The 15,489-nt window shown below is 39.7% G+C and overlaps 1 protein-coding gene across 1 annotated transcript in view; it reads right to left on the reverse strand.

Annotated features, from left to right (window-relative positions):
- LOC124872257 (LIM homeobox transcription factor 1-beta-like) overlaps positions 1-13,196 on the reverse strand; it is a 72,149-nt gene extending 58,953 nt beyond the window's left edge. Inside the window, exons 1-2 of the mRNA XM_047372031.1 lie at positions 12,907-13,196; positions 11,533-11,719 (exon numbers count right to left, since the gene is read on the reverse strand). Coding sequence (XP_047227987.1) covers positions 11,533-11,719; positions 12,907-13,036 — 317 coding nt within the window. The 5' untranslated portion in view covers positions 13,037-13,196. The remainder of the gene's footprint in view (positions 1-11,532; positions 11,720-12,906) is intronic.
- Positions 13,197-15,489: the final 2,293 nt, after the last annotated feature.

Here is a 15,489-nt window from a genome sequence, read left to right on the forward strand (position 1 = left end):
AATCCACTCTTCTCGGCTCCCTTCTTCCCACCTGCCAGTCGTGTCCAATTATTCTCCTTCACTCTAGCTCACTTATGTTCTTTTCTGCCTTCACGACCGATTTATCTTCTAACTCCTTATTAATAGATCTATTATATTGCTTTATTTCATATCTTCATCTGCATTTCCTACATGGCATTTCCAGCACTCCAAAGGTCTTCTGAAATTTCACTTTATTTCCCCCGTCTTTTCTTCATGCAGACCAATTTCCTGTTTCATTTAATCTTCTTCTTCCCTTTAATTACCTCTTCTTTTATTTCCTGCCTTTCTTTCTTCATCACCCTATCTATCTATTTCTTTTTTCGACAGATCTGTTTTTATAGCTTTATTCCATATATTTATCTGTATAACCTCTGCGGTATATATACATCATCTCGCATTGCCCCCATGGCATATCTATCATCTGCTTTTCATCCCTAATATTTTCCTTGCTTTCATAGCCTATTTACAAACTATTACTTTATTTCATGTCTTCATCTGCATTTCCTTCATGACATTTCCAACACTGCATAGCTCTTCTGAAATTTCTTCATCTCACTTTATTTCCCCTTTTCTTTTTGCGGGCCAATTCCCCGTTTCATCTAAGCTTTTTCTTCCCTTTAATTACATTCACTTATTTCCTGCCTTTTTTCCTCCATTACCCGATCTATCCATTTCTTTTTCCTGCTCGGCAGATCTTTTTTTATAGCTTTATTCCAGATCTTTATCTGCATAGCCTTTTAGGCATTTCTGTCAACTGCTTTGCATCCCTATTTTCCTTGCTTTCATAGTATATTTACAAACTACATTTCTCTGCATTATTTATCCTTTCAATGCCTTGCACTTCTTTCTTCCCTTTTATTTCATTCTATTTTCCTGATAGATTTCCCTTTTAGTACTCAATTAGGCCTCGTCTTCTCAGTCTCTGCCTCATTTGTCTCCTCTAGAGGCACCATCGTTAATTAATTATTTTCTTCTCTTTGATCTTCAGCCCCATCTACGTCTTGTCAGGCACAGCCCCATCTACATCTTGTCAGGCACAGCCCCATCTACGTCTTGTCAGACACAGCCCCATCTACATCTTGTCAGGCACAGGCCCATCTACGTCTTGTCAGGCACACGCCCATCTACGTCTTGCCAGGCACACGCCCATCTACGTCTTGTCAGGCACACGCCCATCTACGTCTTCTCAGGCACACGCCCATCTACGTCTTGTCAGGCACACGCCCATCTACGTCTTGTCAGGCACACGCCCATCTACGTCTTGTCAGGCACATGCCCATCTACGTCTTGTCAGGCACATGCCCATCTACGTCTTGTCAGGCACAGCCCCATCTACATCTTGTCAGGCACACGCCCATCTACGTCTTGTCAGGCACAGCCCCATCTACGTCTTCTCAGGCACTGCCCCATCTACGTCTTGTCAGGCACACGCCCATCTACGTCTTGTCAGGCACACGCCCATCTACGTCTTCTCAGGCACAGCCCCATCTACGTCTTGTCAGGCACACGCCCATCTACGTCTTCTCAGGCACAGCCCCATCTACGTCTTGTCAGGCACACGCCCATCTTCGCCTTGTCAGGCACACGCCCATCTACGTCTTGTCAGGCACATGCCCATCTACGTCTTGTCAGGCACAGCCCCATCTTCGCCTTGTCAGGCACAGCCCCATCTACATCTTGTCAGGCACACGCCCATCTACGTCTTGTCAGGCACAGCCCCATCTACGTCTTCTCAGGCACTGCCCCATCTACGTCTTGTCAGGCACACGCCCATCTACGTCTTGTCAGGCACAGCCCCATCTACGTCTTCTCAGGCACAGCCCCATCTACGTCTTGTCAGGCACACGCCCATCTACGTCTTCTCAGGCACAGCCCCATCTACGTCTTGTCAGGCACACGCCCATCTTCGCCTTGTCAGGCACAGCCCCATCTTCGCCTTGTCAGGCACAGCCCCATCTACGTCTTGTCAGGCACACGCCCATCTACATCTTGTCAGGCACACGCCCATCTACGTCTTGACAGGCACAGCCCCATCTACGTCTTCTCAGGCACAGCCCCATCTACGTCTTGTCAGGCACACGCCCATCTACGTCTTGTCAGGCACAGCCCCATCTACGTCTTCTCAGGCACAGCCCCATCTACGTCTTGTCAGGCACACGCCCATCTACGTCTTCTCAGGCACAGCCCCATCTACGTCTTGTCAGGCACAGCCCCATCTACGTCTTCTCAGGCACAGCCCCATCTACGTCTTGTCAGGCACACGCCCATCTACGTCTTCTCAGGCACAGCCCCATCTACGTCTTGTCAGGCACACGCCCATCTACATCTTCTCAGGCACAGCCCCATCTACGTCTTGTCAGGCACACGCCCATCTATGTCTTGTCAGGCACACACCCATCTACGTCTTGTCAGGCACAGCCCCATCTACGTCTTGTCAGGCACACGCCCATCTACGTCTTGTCAGGCACACACCCATCTACGTCTTGTCAGGCACAGCCCCACCTACGTCTTCTCAGGCACAGCCCCATCTACGTCTTGTCAGGCACAGCCCCATCTACGTCTTGTCAGGCACAGCCCCATCTACCTCTTCTCAGGCACAGCCCCATCTACCTCTTCTCAGGCACAGCCCCATCTACATCTTCTCAGGCACAGCCCCATCGATGCCTGGTCAGGCACACTAACCTATTCCTTCTCTCTAGGCTCAAATCGTCCCTTCTTCATGCCCGTTATTCGAATCTTTATAAACCTCAATAACTTCCCTTCCTTTCTCATTTGCGGCCTCAGCCCCAGCCTCGACCCCAGCCTAGGCCCCCTTTTTTGGGGGGGGAAGACATCTCTAAATCTAACCTTAAAATGTTCATTCAAGCGCATGTCATTCTCAGCATTCACGTCTTCCACAGGGATCCGAGTGCCAAAGAAATAAACATTCACTAATAAACTTTTCTAATTGCATCCCTGTCTTGTCTTTGTGAGTCTATCCAGGTTGAAATATTATTTTAATAAATAAAGGCAGCTAATTAAACACCGTTGAGAATTGGTCATCCAGAAGGTTGGCTTTATTCAGCAAATCATTCTTTAAAATATTATTTTATTAAAAATAATATTTTATCTGGGTACTCCGGCTTCCTCCCACAGTCCAAAGACATGCCTGTTAGGTTAATTGGTCACTCTAAATTGCCCTTAGGTGTATGAATGAGTGTGCATGGTTGTTTGTGTGTTGCCCTGCGATGGACTGGCAACTTGTCCAGGGTGTACCCTGCCTCTCGCCCATAGACTGCTGGAGATAGGCACCAGCTTCCCCGTGACCCACTATGGAATAAGCGGTAGAAAATGACTGACTGACTGACTGACTGACTAATATTTTATCTGATCTTGCATTGTGAATGGTTGTCGAAAGGTATGCCAATTATTACTTTAGTTAGGCCCAAGACTAACTTAATTTCAATTCCAGATTCTTCAAGATAATCCTTGGTTCTCAAACATAAATAATATTGCATGGTAATGTTGCATCACTCTTTCAGTCATGGCTTTCAGCCATGTATGATCAACTTGTTTATATTGTACATAGCCCATTAGTCTTCCTTCTTCTTTCATTTTGTTTGGTAGTTTAGTCGGGTTGTTTTAGCATAGTAAAGAGTTTGTTGATTGAAATATGTTTGACTTGAGTTGACTTATTTTTGTTAATAAATTCTTGAATTTTAAGAAATTGTGTGAATTCATTCCATGTGTGTACAGAGTTTTGCTGTTCAATAATGTCAGAGCTCGTCTCACACCTTTCTATTTTGTCCTAATACCATCGCCTTACTGGGCTGGTATTCACAGGACAACCCTTAACAGACCAAAATATTGTTTAATAAAATTTAAATTAAAGTATTAATATTAAATAATATTTTCATTTTCATAATTGCAACATAATGAAATTCATTTTCAAAGCAAATTAAATCTGTTTCAAACCATTAGATTCAGTTTCAATTTAGTGAAATTCATTCACCAAAATTCAAGGCATTTAATTTGAAATTACGCAAATTAAGATTCAGTCTGAGCAATTCAAATTCAGTTTCTGATGTCACAGGCTTCTGCCCATATCTGAAACCTGACTAAAATCATAACTGTATAACATTTGATTAGTAACTATTTTATAAGAAATTTAGAATGTAAGATTGGATTTAGGTCTGTAATTTATCAAGTCATCTTGATGAATAGGTGATTTTTTAAGTAAAGGTTCAATTGCAGCAACCTTTAAAACCTCTGGTACATATCCATTTACTAAGGATAGACTAATCATATCTAAAATGGGTCAGGTAATAAAAGGGAACACTTCCTTAAATAATTGGCTTGGGATTGGGTCTAACATACAAGTTGAAGGTTTTCAATTAAGCTAATATTTTTGATAACTGAGTTTAACTGGATAGAAACAGTCCAGACACAGATTAGGTTCTTTAGTTACCTTCAAATCTGCCCCGCTTACTGAAGAACAATTAATCATTTATGTGTTTTCTAGAAGCTCACTTTTCTGTATTTTTATAATAATACAATTACCATGTGTGTGCTGGGCTTCCTTAAATATAAATTGTTTTTATCATTGCGAATAAAACTGAACTTGAATATATTGTTTGATAACTAGAATCAAATTGGAATGTGTGTAACTGACTTGGAAACGGTTTGTAGGATGGGATTTATAGTTTTTGGAAAGTATCTTGAGACCAATTAGCATTATATAAATTAACTGAATTGAACTGAATTGTTTATCTCATGCACAGGATGCAACATATAACCAAGGATTTAAAAGGAAGACAGTTTTTTTTCAGACGGTAACCTTCAGCAGCTCTGTGCCCAGCCACTGTTTCATTTTGCTCCTGTTTGAAGTCCAGGTTGGGCCAGAGAGGAAGCAGCATAAAAAACTGAAGTTATGTAATGATGGATTTGTGGGAGCAGGACAACCTGAGTGTGTGAACCAAAAAGTCTAATGAGGCGAAGAAACCCAATCTGCAACATTTTATGAAGGCTTGTTTTTCTAGTGCTGGGCTCAGCCGAGGATCGGCGGTTGTATCCAAACAGAACAGGGCTTTAAGTAGCTCCTGCTGGTATCTGTGTTGTTTTTTGGGGGTTGACTTTGCCCTCCCCCTTTTCTTTACTTATGCCGTCGCTCCCAGGAGGCACAGGGTGTACTGAGTCCTCGACAGCCTGCTGTGTCTGGGCCTAGGATTTATTCTTGTATCATCACCTGCAGGGGTCTCTGCTTAGATTAATGCTCAACACACAAGGTCCTTGGGTTTTAAATAAAATAAACCTGCTCGGTTTTACAATGACATATCCCACATACTGCCTTGCCTAATGATGAATTATGATGGTGTTTTCAGCTAGCCAAAAAGAAATGAAACATACAAGAGGCAACACTAAGTCAGCTTAACATCTTAGTATATATATTTTGATTTAATTTATAGGGATGAAAAGTACAATATGAAAAGGTTAAGCTGTCCTATGAAATTTGTGTGATCTTACATATTTGCACATAAGGATATTTAACATCAGTTCTATTAATATTGAAAATTTCACACATTAGTGTGTTAAGGGTTGGTTGTGTATTCTGGGTTGTTAGTGGTTTAAAATGATCCACGCAGGAATATTAAAGTGGATTTCATGGTGCACCGTGCTGCTTTAGGTCACAGTTTCTAGTCCAAAGGCAACACCTATAGAGCAGTTACCAGCTGTGTTATGTGACAAAACAGAGATTCCTAAAGTGTTGTAGTGTTGTTGTCTGATCCATATAACATCTATCTGTCAATTAGTGCTCACAGGAGTGATTTCACCCTCTAGCTTTGCTTATATAACACCAGTTCACAACAAACAGCATCTAAAGGTACTAAATATTCACAGAACAAACAAATCTAATCAATAATCAGTGATGTGCAGCCACCTCAATTTAGTTATTATATAGCACTGGTTCATGACGAATGTCATCTCAAGACTCTTTACAAACTGAAAAGATATGTTTAATTTACAGAATTCTAGAATCATATCAATCCAGTCATACAGACAAATTTAAATTCAACTCAATACATTAGAATTTGACCTTAATGTTGTGCTGTCAAATTCAGTAAAAAAATGCCACTTGATAAAAATACTTCCATCAAATCCAGTCAGATTCAAATTACAATTATACAGTCAATTTAATTTGATAATAAAAAGCCATCTGATAAAATAATGTCTCTCTAAGGAAGTCAGTAGATGGCATCAAACCACAGAAACACTGGAACAGGTATACTTTGCACAGACTATTTACTTTCACATTAACTGATCCATATAGCCATTCGAGATCACTGTTGCAAGACCTCAGCTCATTGGGCTATACAATGCACAGTTTTGACTTTTATTTAATAGTCCCATACTGCAGTCAGTCTGCCTTGGTGATGGCAGTAAGTGGAGCTCCCCATCAGATGTTCAATAAACACCACAAAATGGACCTCATTTTCACTATACCTTCTCTCCTATCTGCACCTTGGGGAACATTTACATCAAAACCTCTTTCTTTGCATACATTAAAACTGAAGCAAATATAAGGTTGTATTACTCTCAATACAGGTTTAGAAACCAGAACCATTTTGAGGCATTCAGCTTTCAAAACCCTAGTCAAATATCCTAAAACAAATCCATACTGAGTCTTTGATAGTACAGTCCTATAGCCAATGCAGATGTTGATCTAGCAGACATTACATTTCATGTTAGACAAGGTTCAATTCTAAGTCAAATGACATGTCAAGGGCAGATTTCTGAGGTCACACAACCACTCCAGCTCCGTGTTCACCTGACCTTATCAATCCTACTTTGCAAACAGCCAGGAGCATAAAAACTGGATTTATGTGCCTATGCTGTAACAATTCATTTAGCAACTGGCTCTCTGGCAGATGATTTCTGCTTTTTTATTTCGATGAAAACTAAACAGAGTAACAGTGTCAGTACTGTTGCATTTAGAGACAATGTAGTGGATGTTTAGCGGTATAGGCATATTCCAGTAATAAAGAAAACAATTGAGTTTGCTTCTGATTTCAACCATTACACTTTTTAAAACTTTACTTTGGGTAAAGGTTTGATATTCAAAGGTACGCACTCAAGGAAAGCCTCAATAGCAGGAAAGTGTCAGTGTTCTATGAACTACCATAGTGTGTCCAAGAAAAATATGCTAAACATAAATTGAACACTGGATTTTCTTAGGAATTTCTCTCTAAGGATGTTATTGAAACATTTTAATTGTCTTTAAATTAACAAATAATTTGTTTGTCATGAGAATCATTCAGTTATGTTATTGTTTCTTTAAGCACGTTTACATCTAGAAGTTAGATGTAGCTTTTTAATGTATTTTTAAATGTATTTTTTCTAAAATTAAACTTGTGAATTATCTCAGGTAACCTGAACATAATTGATTTATTTGCATTTGTAGAAATGATGGAGTGTGAGATGCTCCACACTGGAGTGTGTAAATCCAAATAATGTTTTTGAATCTTTGTAAATTCAGGTTTTCACTCAAGAAAAATATATTCTTTCTGTCTTAATAGCTTTAAAATTTTGGTTTCCGCAAGTAACAACAGCACCAACAACAACAATAATAATAAATAATAAAAAAGATTTCTTTGGAGAACCTTTCATAGAGAGATTTACATCAGCTTTTGTAGGTTTGCAACATTCAGTTTGCTGTCTGCCTGGGCTTGAAGGCTTCCGCTCTCAGTCTCTACTTTTTCTGAGGTTCCATGTTGCCAGGTGTAGGGTCAAGACCCCCCCCCTCCCTTTTTAAGAAGAGCAGACCGGAGCAGATATACGAGGAACCATTCAGACACCTGCTATCAGTGCCAGCTTCTCTGAATAGAAACTTTCAAGGCAAGAAGCAAGGTCACCCAGTAACAAGGTCCTTCAACAATGCAGTACCAAAACATCAAAGACCAGTGAGAATTTCAGGCTTCACCCCTAAAAATAAAGGACCTATCATTACAATTTTTTTAGGTTTTCAAACCTCTACCCAAATTATCTTTACAGAGTGTGACTAGTCCAAATGAAGCAATAAGATTCATTAGATGGGTTGAATCCAAAAAAGGATAATTGGATTTGATTATTGGATTTGCCATTTCGTGGATGAATGAGAATCATCACCAGCACATTAGACTCCCTGTCTGATTACTCAGGCGTAAATATTCAAATGCACCTTAGGTTTTGAAATCAACTTTTGTTTTGAAAGAAACACACCGAGTACTTTTTTTTATTTGGTTACTTTTGCTCATAGCGAATTGTTGCACTATGCCATTAAAGTGATATTGGCATTTTAACAGGGTCTTTTGTGACACTGTTACCCACTAAGAAATGTCTCTACATGCTGAAAAACTAAGGTCTAGAAACCGAATGATGTCCTGATTTTTATCCTGCCAAAGCAACTTAAAAATGCTAGTTTTTCATCAGTTGTTTTGTAAATATCTGCATTTAGAGAGAACAGTTTACCCAACAGTCATGTTTTTGGACTGTGGGAGGAAGCCGGCATACCTGGTGAGAAGCCTCGCATACACGGGGAGGACATGCAAACTCCATGCAGAAAGACCCCCTGCCAGGAGTCGAACCCAGGACCTTCTTGCTACAAGGCAACAGTGCTACCAACTGCGGTGGCGCAGTTGTTATCATTATTGTTAATATTATTATTACATTTTGAAGAACTGGGTTAAGCCCGTTGGTCTGGCCCTTCGCAACAGTTACACCTAACATCTAGCCCTTCAATTCCAATTGCAGTGGTAAATTCAGGACGTACTGCTTCACATATACTGAGCACTGTGATGAAGGTTATGACAGTTTCTGTAATTTGGTAGATGAAACAGTTGGGTGACTTCATCCCACAAGTTGATTTGATAACATTAAACTTTTTAAAAGTTGGCCTACATTGTCTCTGTTGGCCATACCATACCATACCATACCATAGCAAATCATATCGCACCACACCACACCATTTTATTTATAAAGCACATTAAACAGCAACAAGGCCAACCAAAGTACTATGGCTAAAATAAAACAAACAAGCAGACCAGATGCATTGTGTGTGTGGTCATGTCCATGAATAGACAACAAATGCAGATGTGAAATTCCCATCATCTGGTTCAGATGAACTATTACCTTATTCATCACTAACTAACCAACTACTCCCCTGCGGGACATGAAAAGTGAGAGCCCTACCGGTCCTGGGGTACAGTGCTTCCTTACCACCACCACCACACTTCACCAGAGCATGCACAGAAACCTAAACATTGTTATATGTCCTATAGTGTGACACTGCCTGAGAATGAGCTATCAATAGCCTACATACATAAACTATAATACACACAGTTTGAAAATAAAATGCTGGTCATGCCCAGTGATACCTTTGATTTAGCAGGAGGGTTGCATGTCAGTGCAATTGGAGGGGAGATCATAGATGAAGATGAATCCTTTTTGGAAAAGATCTTGGATTTACTAGACAAAACATTTTCAATGATTGTTCCAGTCAATTGCCAATGTTAGCTGCTCACTGAGCACCACAGAAGGTCAAATCCTAGAATTTCCCCCAAGACACAAGGCGGCAGTATGAAAACATGTTATTTTATATCAGCTTTCTGATATGATTAGACCTTTTATCTCTTCTTGTCAGGATCTGCCACATTGGACTTTAGTTTCTTTTCCCTGTTCCTTCTCTTGTCATTAGTTCCCCTTCAGTTATTATTTACTCAGTGTTCGTTTCACTTTTAATTTTGTAGTTCTTCCCAGCCTTATCCCTAATTTAGTTGCCCGTGTTAGTCTCTATTGTTTCACTTCCTTCTGATAGGTTAGCTTTCAGTTATTGTTTGCCGTTATACTTAGTTCCACTTATTGTTTACATTTTGGTTCGCATTTATTCTAAGTCATTGCTTTCTCTGCTTCCCTCCCAGTTATTTCAGTCAGTATTTGTTGGGGTTTGTTTACTTTTCAGTGAGGTCTTCCTCTATGTCTTCAGGTTACTTTGTTAGTTCTTATTTTCCAGGTTCTTGTAGTTTTCTTAGATCTGTTTCTCTGAGTTTGTTGTTTAGTCCCTTCTCCCATGGTTTAGTTTTGTAATTAGTTTCACCTGTCCTTCAGCCTCCCTGCTAGCCATGTCACACCTGTCTCCTGTTCCATTGATTACCTGCCTATTGTTCCACACTCTTTTCCCTCCGTATATTAGTTGGTCTGTTTTCTTTGTTCCCTGCTGGTTTGTTTCGTCAACTTCCCTGTTCATCTTGTTACTCTGCCAGACCTGGACACCTGTATACACTTTGTTACACCCTGCCTGACTGCCTTCCGTTAAGCCGGAGTTTGACTTAAACAAAATCATCATTCAACTCGCCATGCCGTCTTCTCGCCTGCCTCTGCACTTTGGTTCACAACAACCTCAGACTATGACACTTCTGTTGTAAAAACACAGTTGTTTCTGTTTGCTATATATACACACATGGTTTAGCACTCATTCTTTCAGGACATAGAAGTTCTATCAATAGGCTGCAACCAAAATAATATTTGAAGCCATTTTGCACAAGTTCCTGCATTGAATTAGTAGTTGATAATTCACAGTTTGGCACCCTTCACTTTTATTGAACCTCCCGGCAAAGATAAAGTAAAAGTTTCAAACTAAATTAATCTTTTATTGCAGTAAGACAGTCTCACACTAATTATTTTTTATAAACTCATTAGTGACAATGCAGTTAAACATAGTGAACATGGAGTACATCTGATATACGTATTGTAATAAAATCAGAGCTGCCACAATTACTGCCAATCCCTGAAGGACAACTGGAATAATTGGAACCACACATACACATACATTAAAAGTTGTATCTTTATATTAGTATTCGCTAATTGTCTGTTACCCCTGGGGTATAAATATGTCATTAAATATAGCTTCCTATTTCACACCACTCTGCACAATGATAAAGATGAGACAACATGGTATTCACCGTCATAAGTTAGGGAAAAAAAACTAGAGGAAAATTGCAGCTCCCCCAAACCTGCCCACATCTGCAGCCAGAGAAATAATTGCAAATAACTGGAACTGTGATAGGCTGGATGATCACTCAGGTTCTCACCATCCAAGATCGTGAGGGAGGTAAATAAAGTGATCACTGAATTATTTATTATGATACATGGCTTCTTTTTTAAAAGGTTTTTTAAAACATCTTTATCAGAGGTGTCGATAAACGTGAAGGCGCTGTGAACCAACAAGATTCAAAAAGCAGAATAAAAAAACCCAACCTTTTTTTAACACGAACCTTAAAGCAAACAGCTCATGACAAACTGCATCAATGTGTTACAGCATGTCATGTTAATATAATCAAAGGCGGCAATTTTTTATTTAGCGTTCTAATTAATAATTTTTATGCACTCAGTAACATTGCGCTGGTTAGCTGGCTAGTGAGGTAAGATCATATCAGTCCTGTAGCTTCCCGCACCGCAGGCCGAACCCCGGGGCCCTACAGCGGAGCGGGGCTCTCCTACCTCTGGTAGTCGCGTTTGCAGTACACTTTGCTGTCCCGGAAGTAGCAGGTGACGGTGAGTGACTGCTGGCACGCGGCGCACCGCAGGCACTCCTCGTGCCAAGACGCGCCGTTGACCCGCATCAGGAAGCGGTCCGAGATGATACGCGTGCAGCCCTCACACACGGCCTGAGGAGGAGAGTCACACCCTGAGAGACAACAAGAAGGAGACAGCATCAGCCTCCTGTCAGACGATGCTGGTCACGTTTCATTTTACACGTTCGTGCAATGCTTTGCTGTTCTTTAGCATTAGCACCATAAACCTCGACAACAGGTCAGACACCCCTAGTTTTACTTAGGAACATTTCTTTGAAGGCTACGTCTACGTTTAACACGGGAAACCAAAAATTACGGCGTTGCATGGCATCGTTATTTTGTTAATAAGAATCTCTTATTTGGCTATGGTGCCGCATGATGTCATGTCGGCCTTAAAACTTACATAAGAGAACCAAAAATAATAAAACACTAAACATTAGCTTTGCCTCCTGTGAGACATAGTCACAATATCGAAAAATGTAGGCTATAAAATAGATGAATGGCCTTCTGCACAAGGAGTTTGGGTATTTGTTTTGGGGATGTATTTCGGATGCATGTGTGTGTGCCAAAACAGTTGTGCGTCTTCATGCAAGTTATCTATCTATCTATCTATCTATCTATCTATCTATCTATCTATCTATCTATCTATCTATCTATCTATCTATCTATCTATCTATCTATCTATCTATCTATCTATCTATCTATCTATCTATCTATCTACACACACACGCACATATATATATATATTATATATATATATATATATATGTAGGTAAAAGACATTTTCTAAAATCAATATGCAGTAAATGCTTTCAATTAGTATCTGGCTGCCTGTTTATGATTCGAAATAAAGTAATTTAATACAAACGTCCTTTAAGGAATATTTTTCGCGACACCTGTTTCTTTTTAAAACAAAAATAACAAAAAATTTCCCAAACGCTTTAAAACAATTTAATTAATCTTAGTAATGCTCTGTGATATATTTGAATTATTAAATTGTAAACCAGTTATTTTAAAATAAACCGCCTCTGGATATAATCTTGCAGATTTACTTTTTATGTTCATCAACATGCGCTTGTCCCTGTTCTAAACTTGAATGAGTATTAAATAACTCTCTTCTCTGCCCAAACAACCTTTATCATAACAGGGTTTAAACGAGTTGCACACACGGCGTGAGGCCAAAAGGAGAAAATTTGATTGGCCGCAAAATGAAACAGTTATTGGGCAGGAGCTTTTTCCACCCTGTTAATTTATCTGGACAGCTGAACTTACTCCAAACCTAAAAATCATGTGAACTCACCAATCAAACTGCGCAGAGAGCGGGCATCGGTGGGCAGTCGATCTTGTTTTTTAACATCGATCAGCATGTTCCCATCCGCAGCACAGCGAGGATTGCCGACTGCGCGCGACGCACTTATTGCAATGTCCATAAACGGTCCGGCCCTGGTCTGTCCAGGTCCGCTTTATGGCCCTGGAGCCTGAAATCTGCTGTAAAACAAATCCACTGAAACTAAAAAATCTTTGGAAAGACTTTTGTCCTCCGAGAAATATTAGAGAAATCCAGAGGTGTGGAGTGAAGTGGACCCAGCAGTGATGATGCCGCACTTCAGTCCGTTCTGTTTCTCAGGGGGGGAACTGAAACCCTCCTCCTGCTCCCCACATTGCAGGCGCCGTTGAGGATGGATCCGCCTCCGCGCAGACCGTAAACTAAACCCTACCTATGGGCACTGACATAAAGAAGGGAATGAAAGATCTATAAAGCTTTTAACATTTGACCATATTCAATTCAATTCAAATTTAATTCAAATTGAAAAATACTTAATCCCGAAGGGAAATTAAATGTTTTTGTAGCTCATATTTTGCAGGTTTCTTCAAAGAGCCGTTGTAGGTGCTGATGGTTGTGGGCATTAAAGATCTCCTGTAGTGGTCTGTCTGTAGCTGAAGCTAAAGTAGCCAATATATAATAGGATTACAATCTTATATATATATATATATATATATTACATCTATATGCCACTAGATTTATTTATTTTTATTATTTATATTCTAGTGGAGCTGCAAACGTTTTAACATTTTTGGTTAGTGTGATGTGGAAGCAACGGTTTATTTCATAACATATCTTATAGACTTGCTTTTTACGCCCATTTGTCTTTGGAAAATTGCTCAAGGTTTTCCAGAGGCAAAGGAGACACCAATAACCAACTAACTCAATTAATAAATTACATTTTAAATATTATTTATGTTTTTAAAATATCTTAAAACTTTTTTACCTGTTCCTTTTAGCATTCTATATATAACTGACAATTAAGAAGAACGAACCACAGTGATGTGAAGCGTTGCTTGGCCTATTCTTGTCACGTCTGCTGCTTCCGATGCAGACGTTGTGTTCTGCTGTTAGTGGATTGGAAAGAAGTGCGGTTTAGATCACTTCTTTGCATGAACCAGGCAGAGCCGAGATTAAATCAGAATGTTTATGAGATCCAATATTCAGTAGTCTGCTACTGTCCTCCCGTTTGTTTCCATGCAAGGTCAAAAAATATATTTTTATGAATTCCAAAGAATTTAGGTGTTATATTAACTCTCCTAATCTAAATTTTTTCAAGAAGCCGTGGTTCAACATGTTTACAGCCGTGGGTTGACAAGGTGTCAGATAGATAGATAGATAGATAGATAGATAGATAGATAGATAGATAGATAGATAGATAGATAGATAGATAGATAGATAGATAGATAGATAGATAGATAGATAGATAGATAGATAGATAGATAGATAGATAGATAGATAGATAGATAGATAGATAGATAGATAGATAGATAGATAGATAGATAGATAGATAGATAGATAGATAGATAGATAGATAGATAGATAGATAGATAGATAGATAGATAGATAGATAGATAGATAGATAGATGTTTTCAGGTCTTTATTTCTGATAATCATGATTATGATTTACCGCTTGATAAAACGACATTTAAGGTCAGACTATTAAATCAGAGCAATAAAAACATTTTTAATGAAAAGTATTGTAACGATTCTGTGTTCTAAAAGTTCTTATTTATGTCGTTAAGTGTGGTTGGAGCAGATTATCCTGACGCTGCCTGGGCTCTGCTGGCTGTCACTCATGTGATGGAGGCTGTCACGTAAATGGGGGATTGGCTGGGCAGCAGGGGGCGGGACCCTGATACAAGCGGGGTTCTGGGCCCAGCTCGCTGTCGTTGAGGATCGACTGACGTTCGGTGTGTGTGTTTGATTGTTAGAGGCGTGAGCTCCGACCTCTGTAGTAATTCATTTGATTAAAAAACCCAATTAAATTGAACTTCTATCTTTGTGTTCGTGTTATTACAGTGAAGATTATTCTTAAAAGGTAGCTACTTAATCTGACAAACACATATTATAATTTATTGAATAAAAATTAAATTGAGCCGTTTTGTAAACGGACAGCCTTAACAGAGGAGGGTCTCTTTTTGTGCTCAGCGTCAGTCCGCTGCAGAGATGAATAGATGTGGAGGACTAAATCAGGCGGTGCTCAGGTTCAGTTTCCAGCGGTACATTACATTATCTGGCTGGGTTCTTATCTAACGTCCGACTGTGAGAGTGAATGGACTGCAGGGTTAAAACGTTATGCAGACTGCAAAGAGGGTTGTAGAGGAGCAGGCAAAAAGGAAGAACACTGGATTTTGTTTTTTTATTTTTTTAAATAGAAGTTATTTGTTAAAACAGACTCTGCCTTCTAATACTTGCTGTTTAATCAATAATATAGCCAATTAGATTAATAAGGATGGTTTTGACTGCTTTGAATTCAAGATCTGTGAAAACGTTCCTGCCACTAATTTGTGCCTGCCTGTGTTAACGAAAATGACGGGTGACACAGCACTTCCTCAG

The sequence above is a fragment of the Girardinichthys multiradiatus genome, chromosome 8 (assembly GCF_021462225.1).
Source record: "Girardinichthys multiradiatus isolate DD_20200921_A chromosome 8, DD_fGirMul_XY1, whole genome shotgun sequence".
Taxonomy (NCBI): Eukaryota; Metazoa; Chordata; class Actinopteri; order Cyprinodontiformes; family Goodeidae; genus Girardinichthys; species Girardinichthys multiradiatus.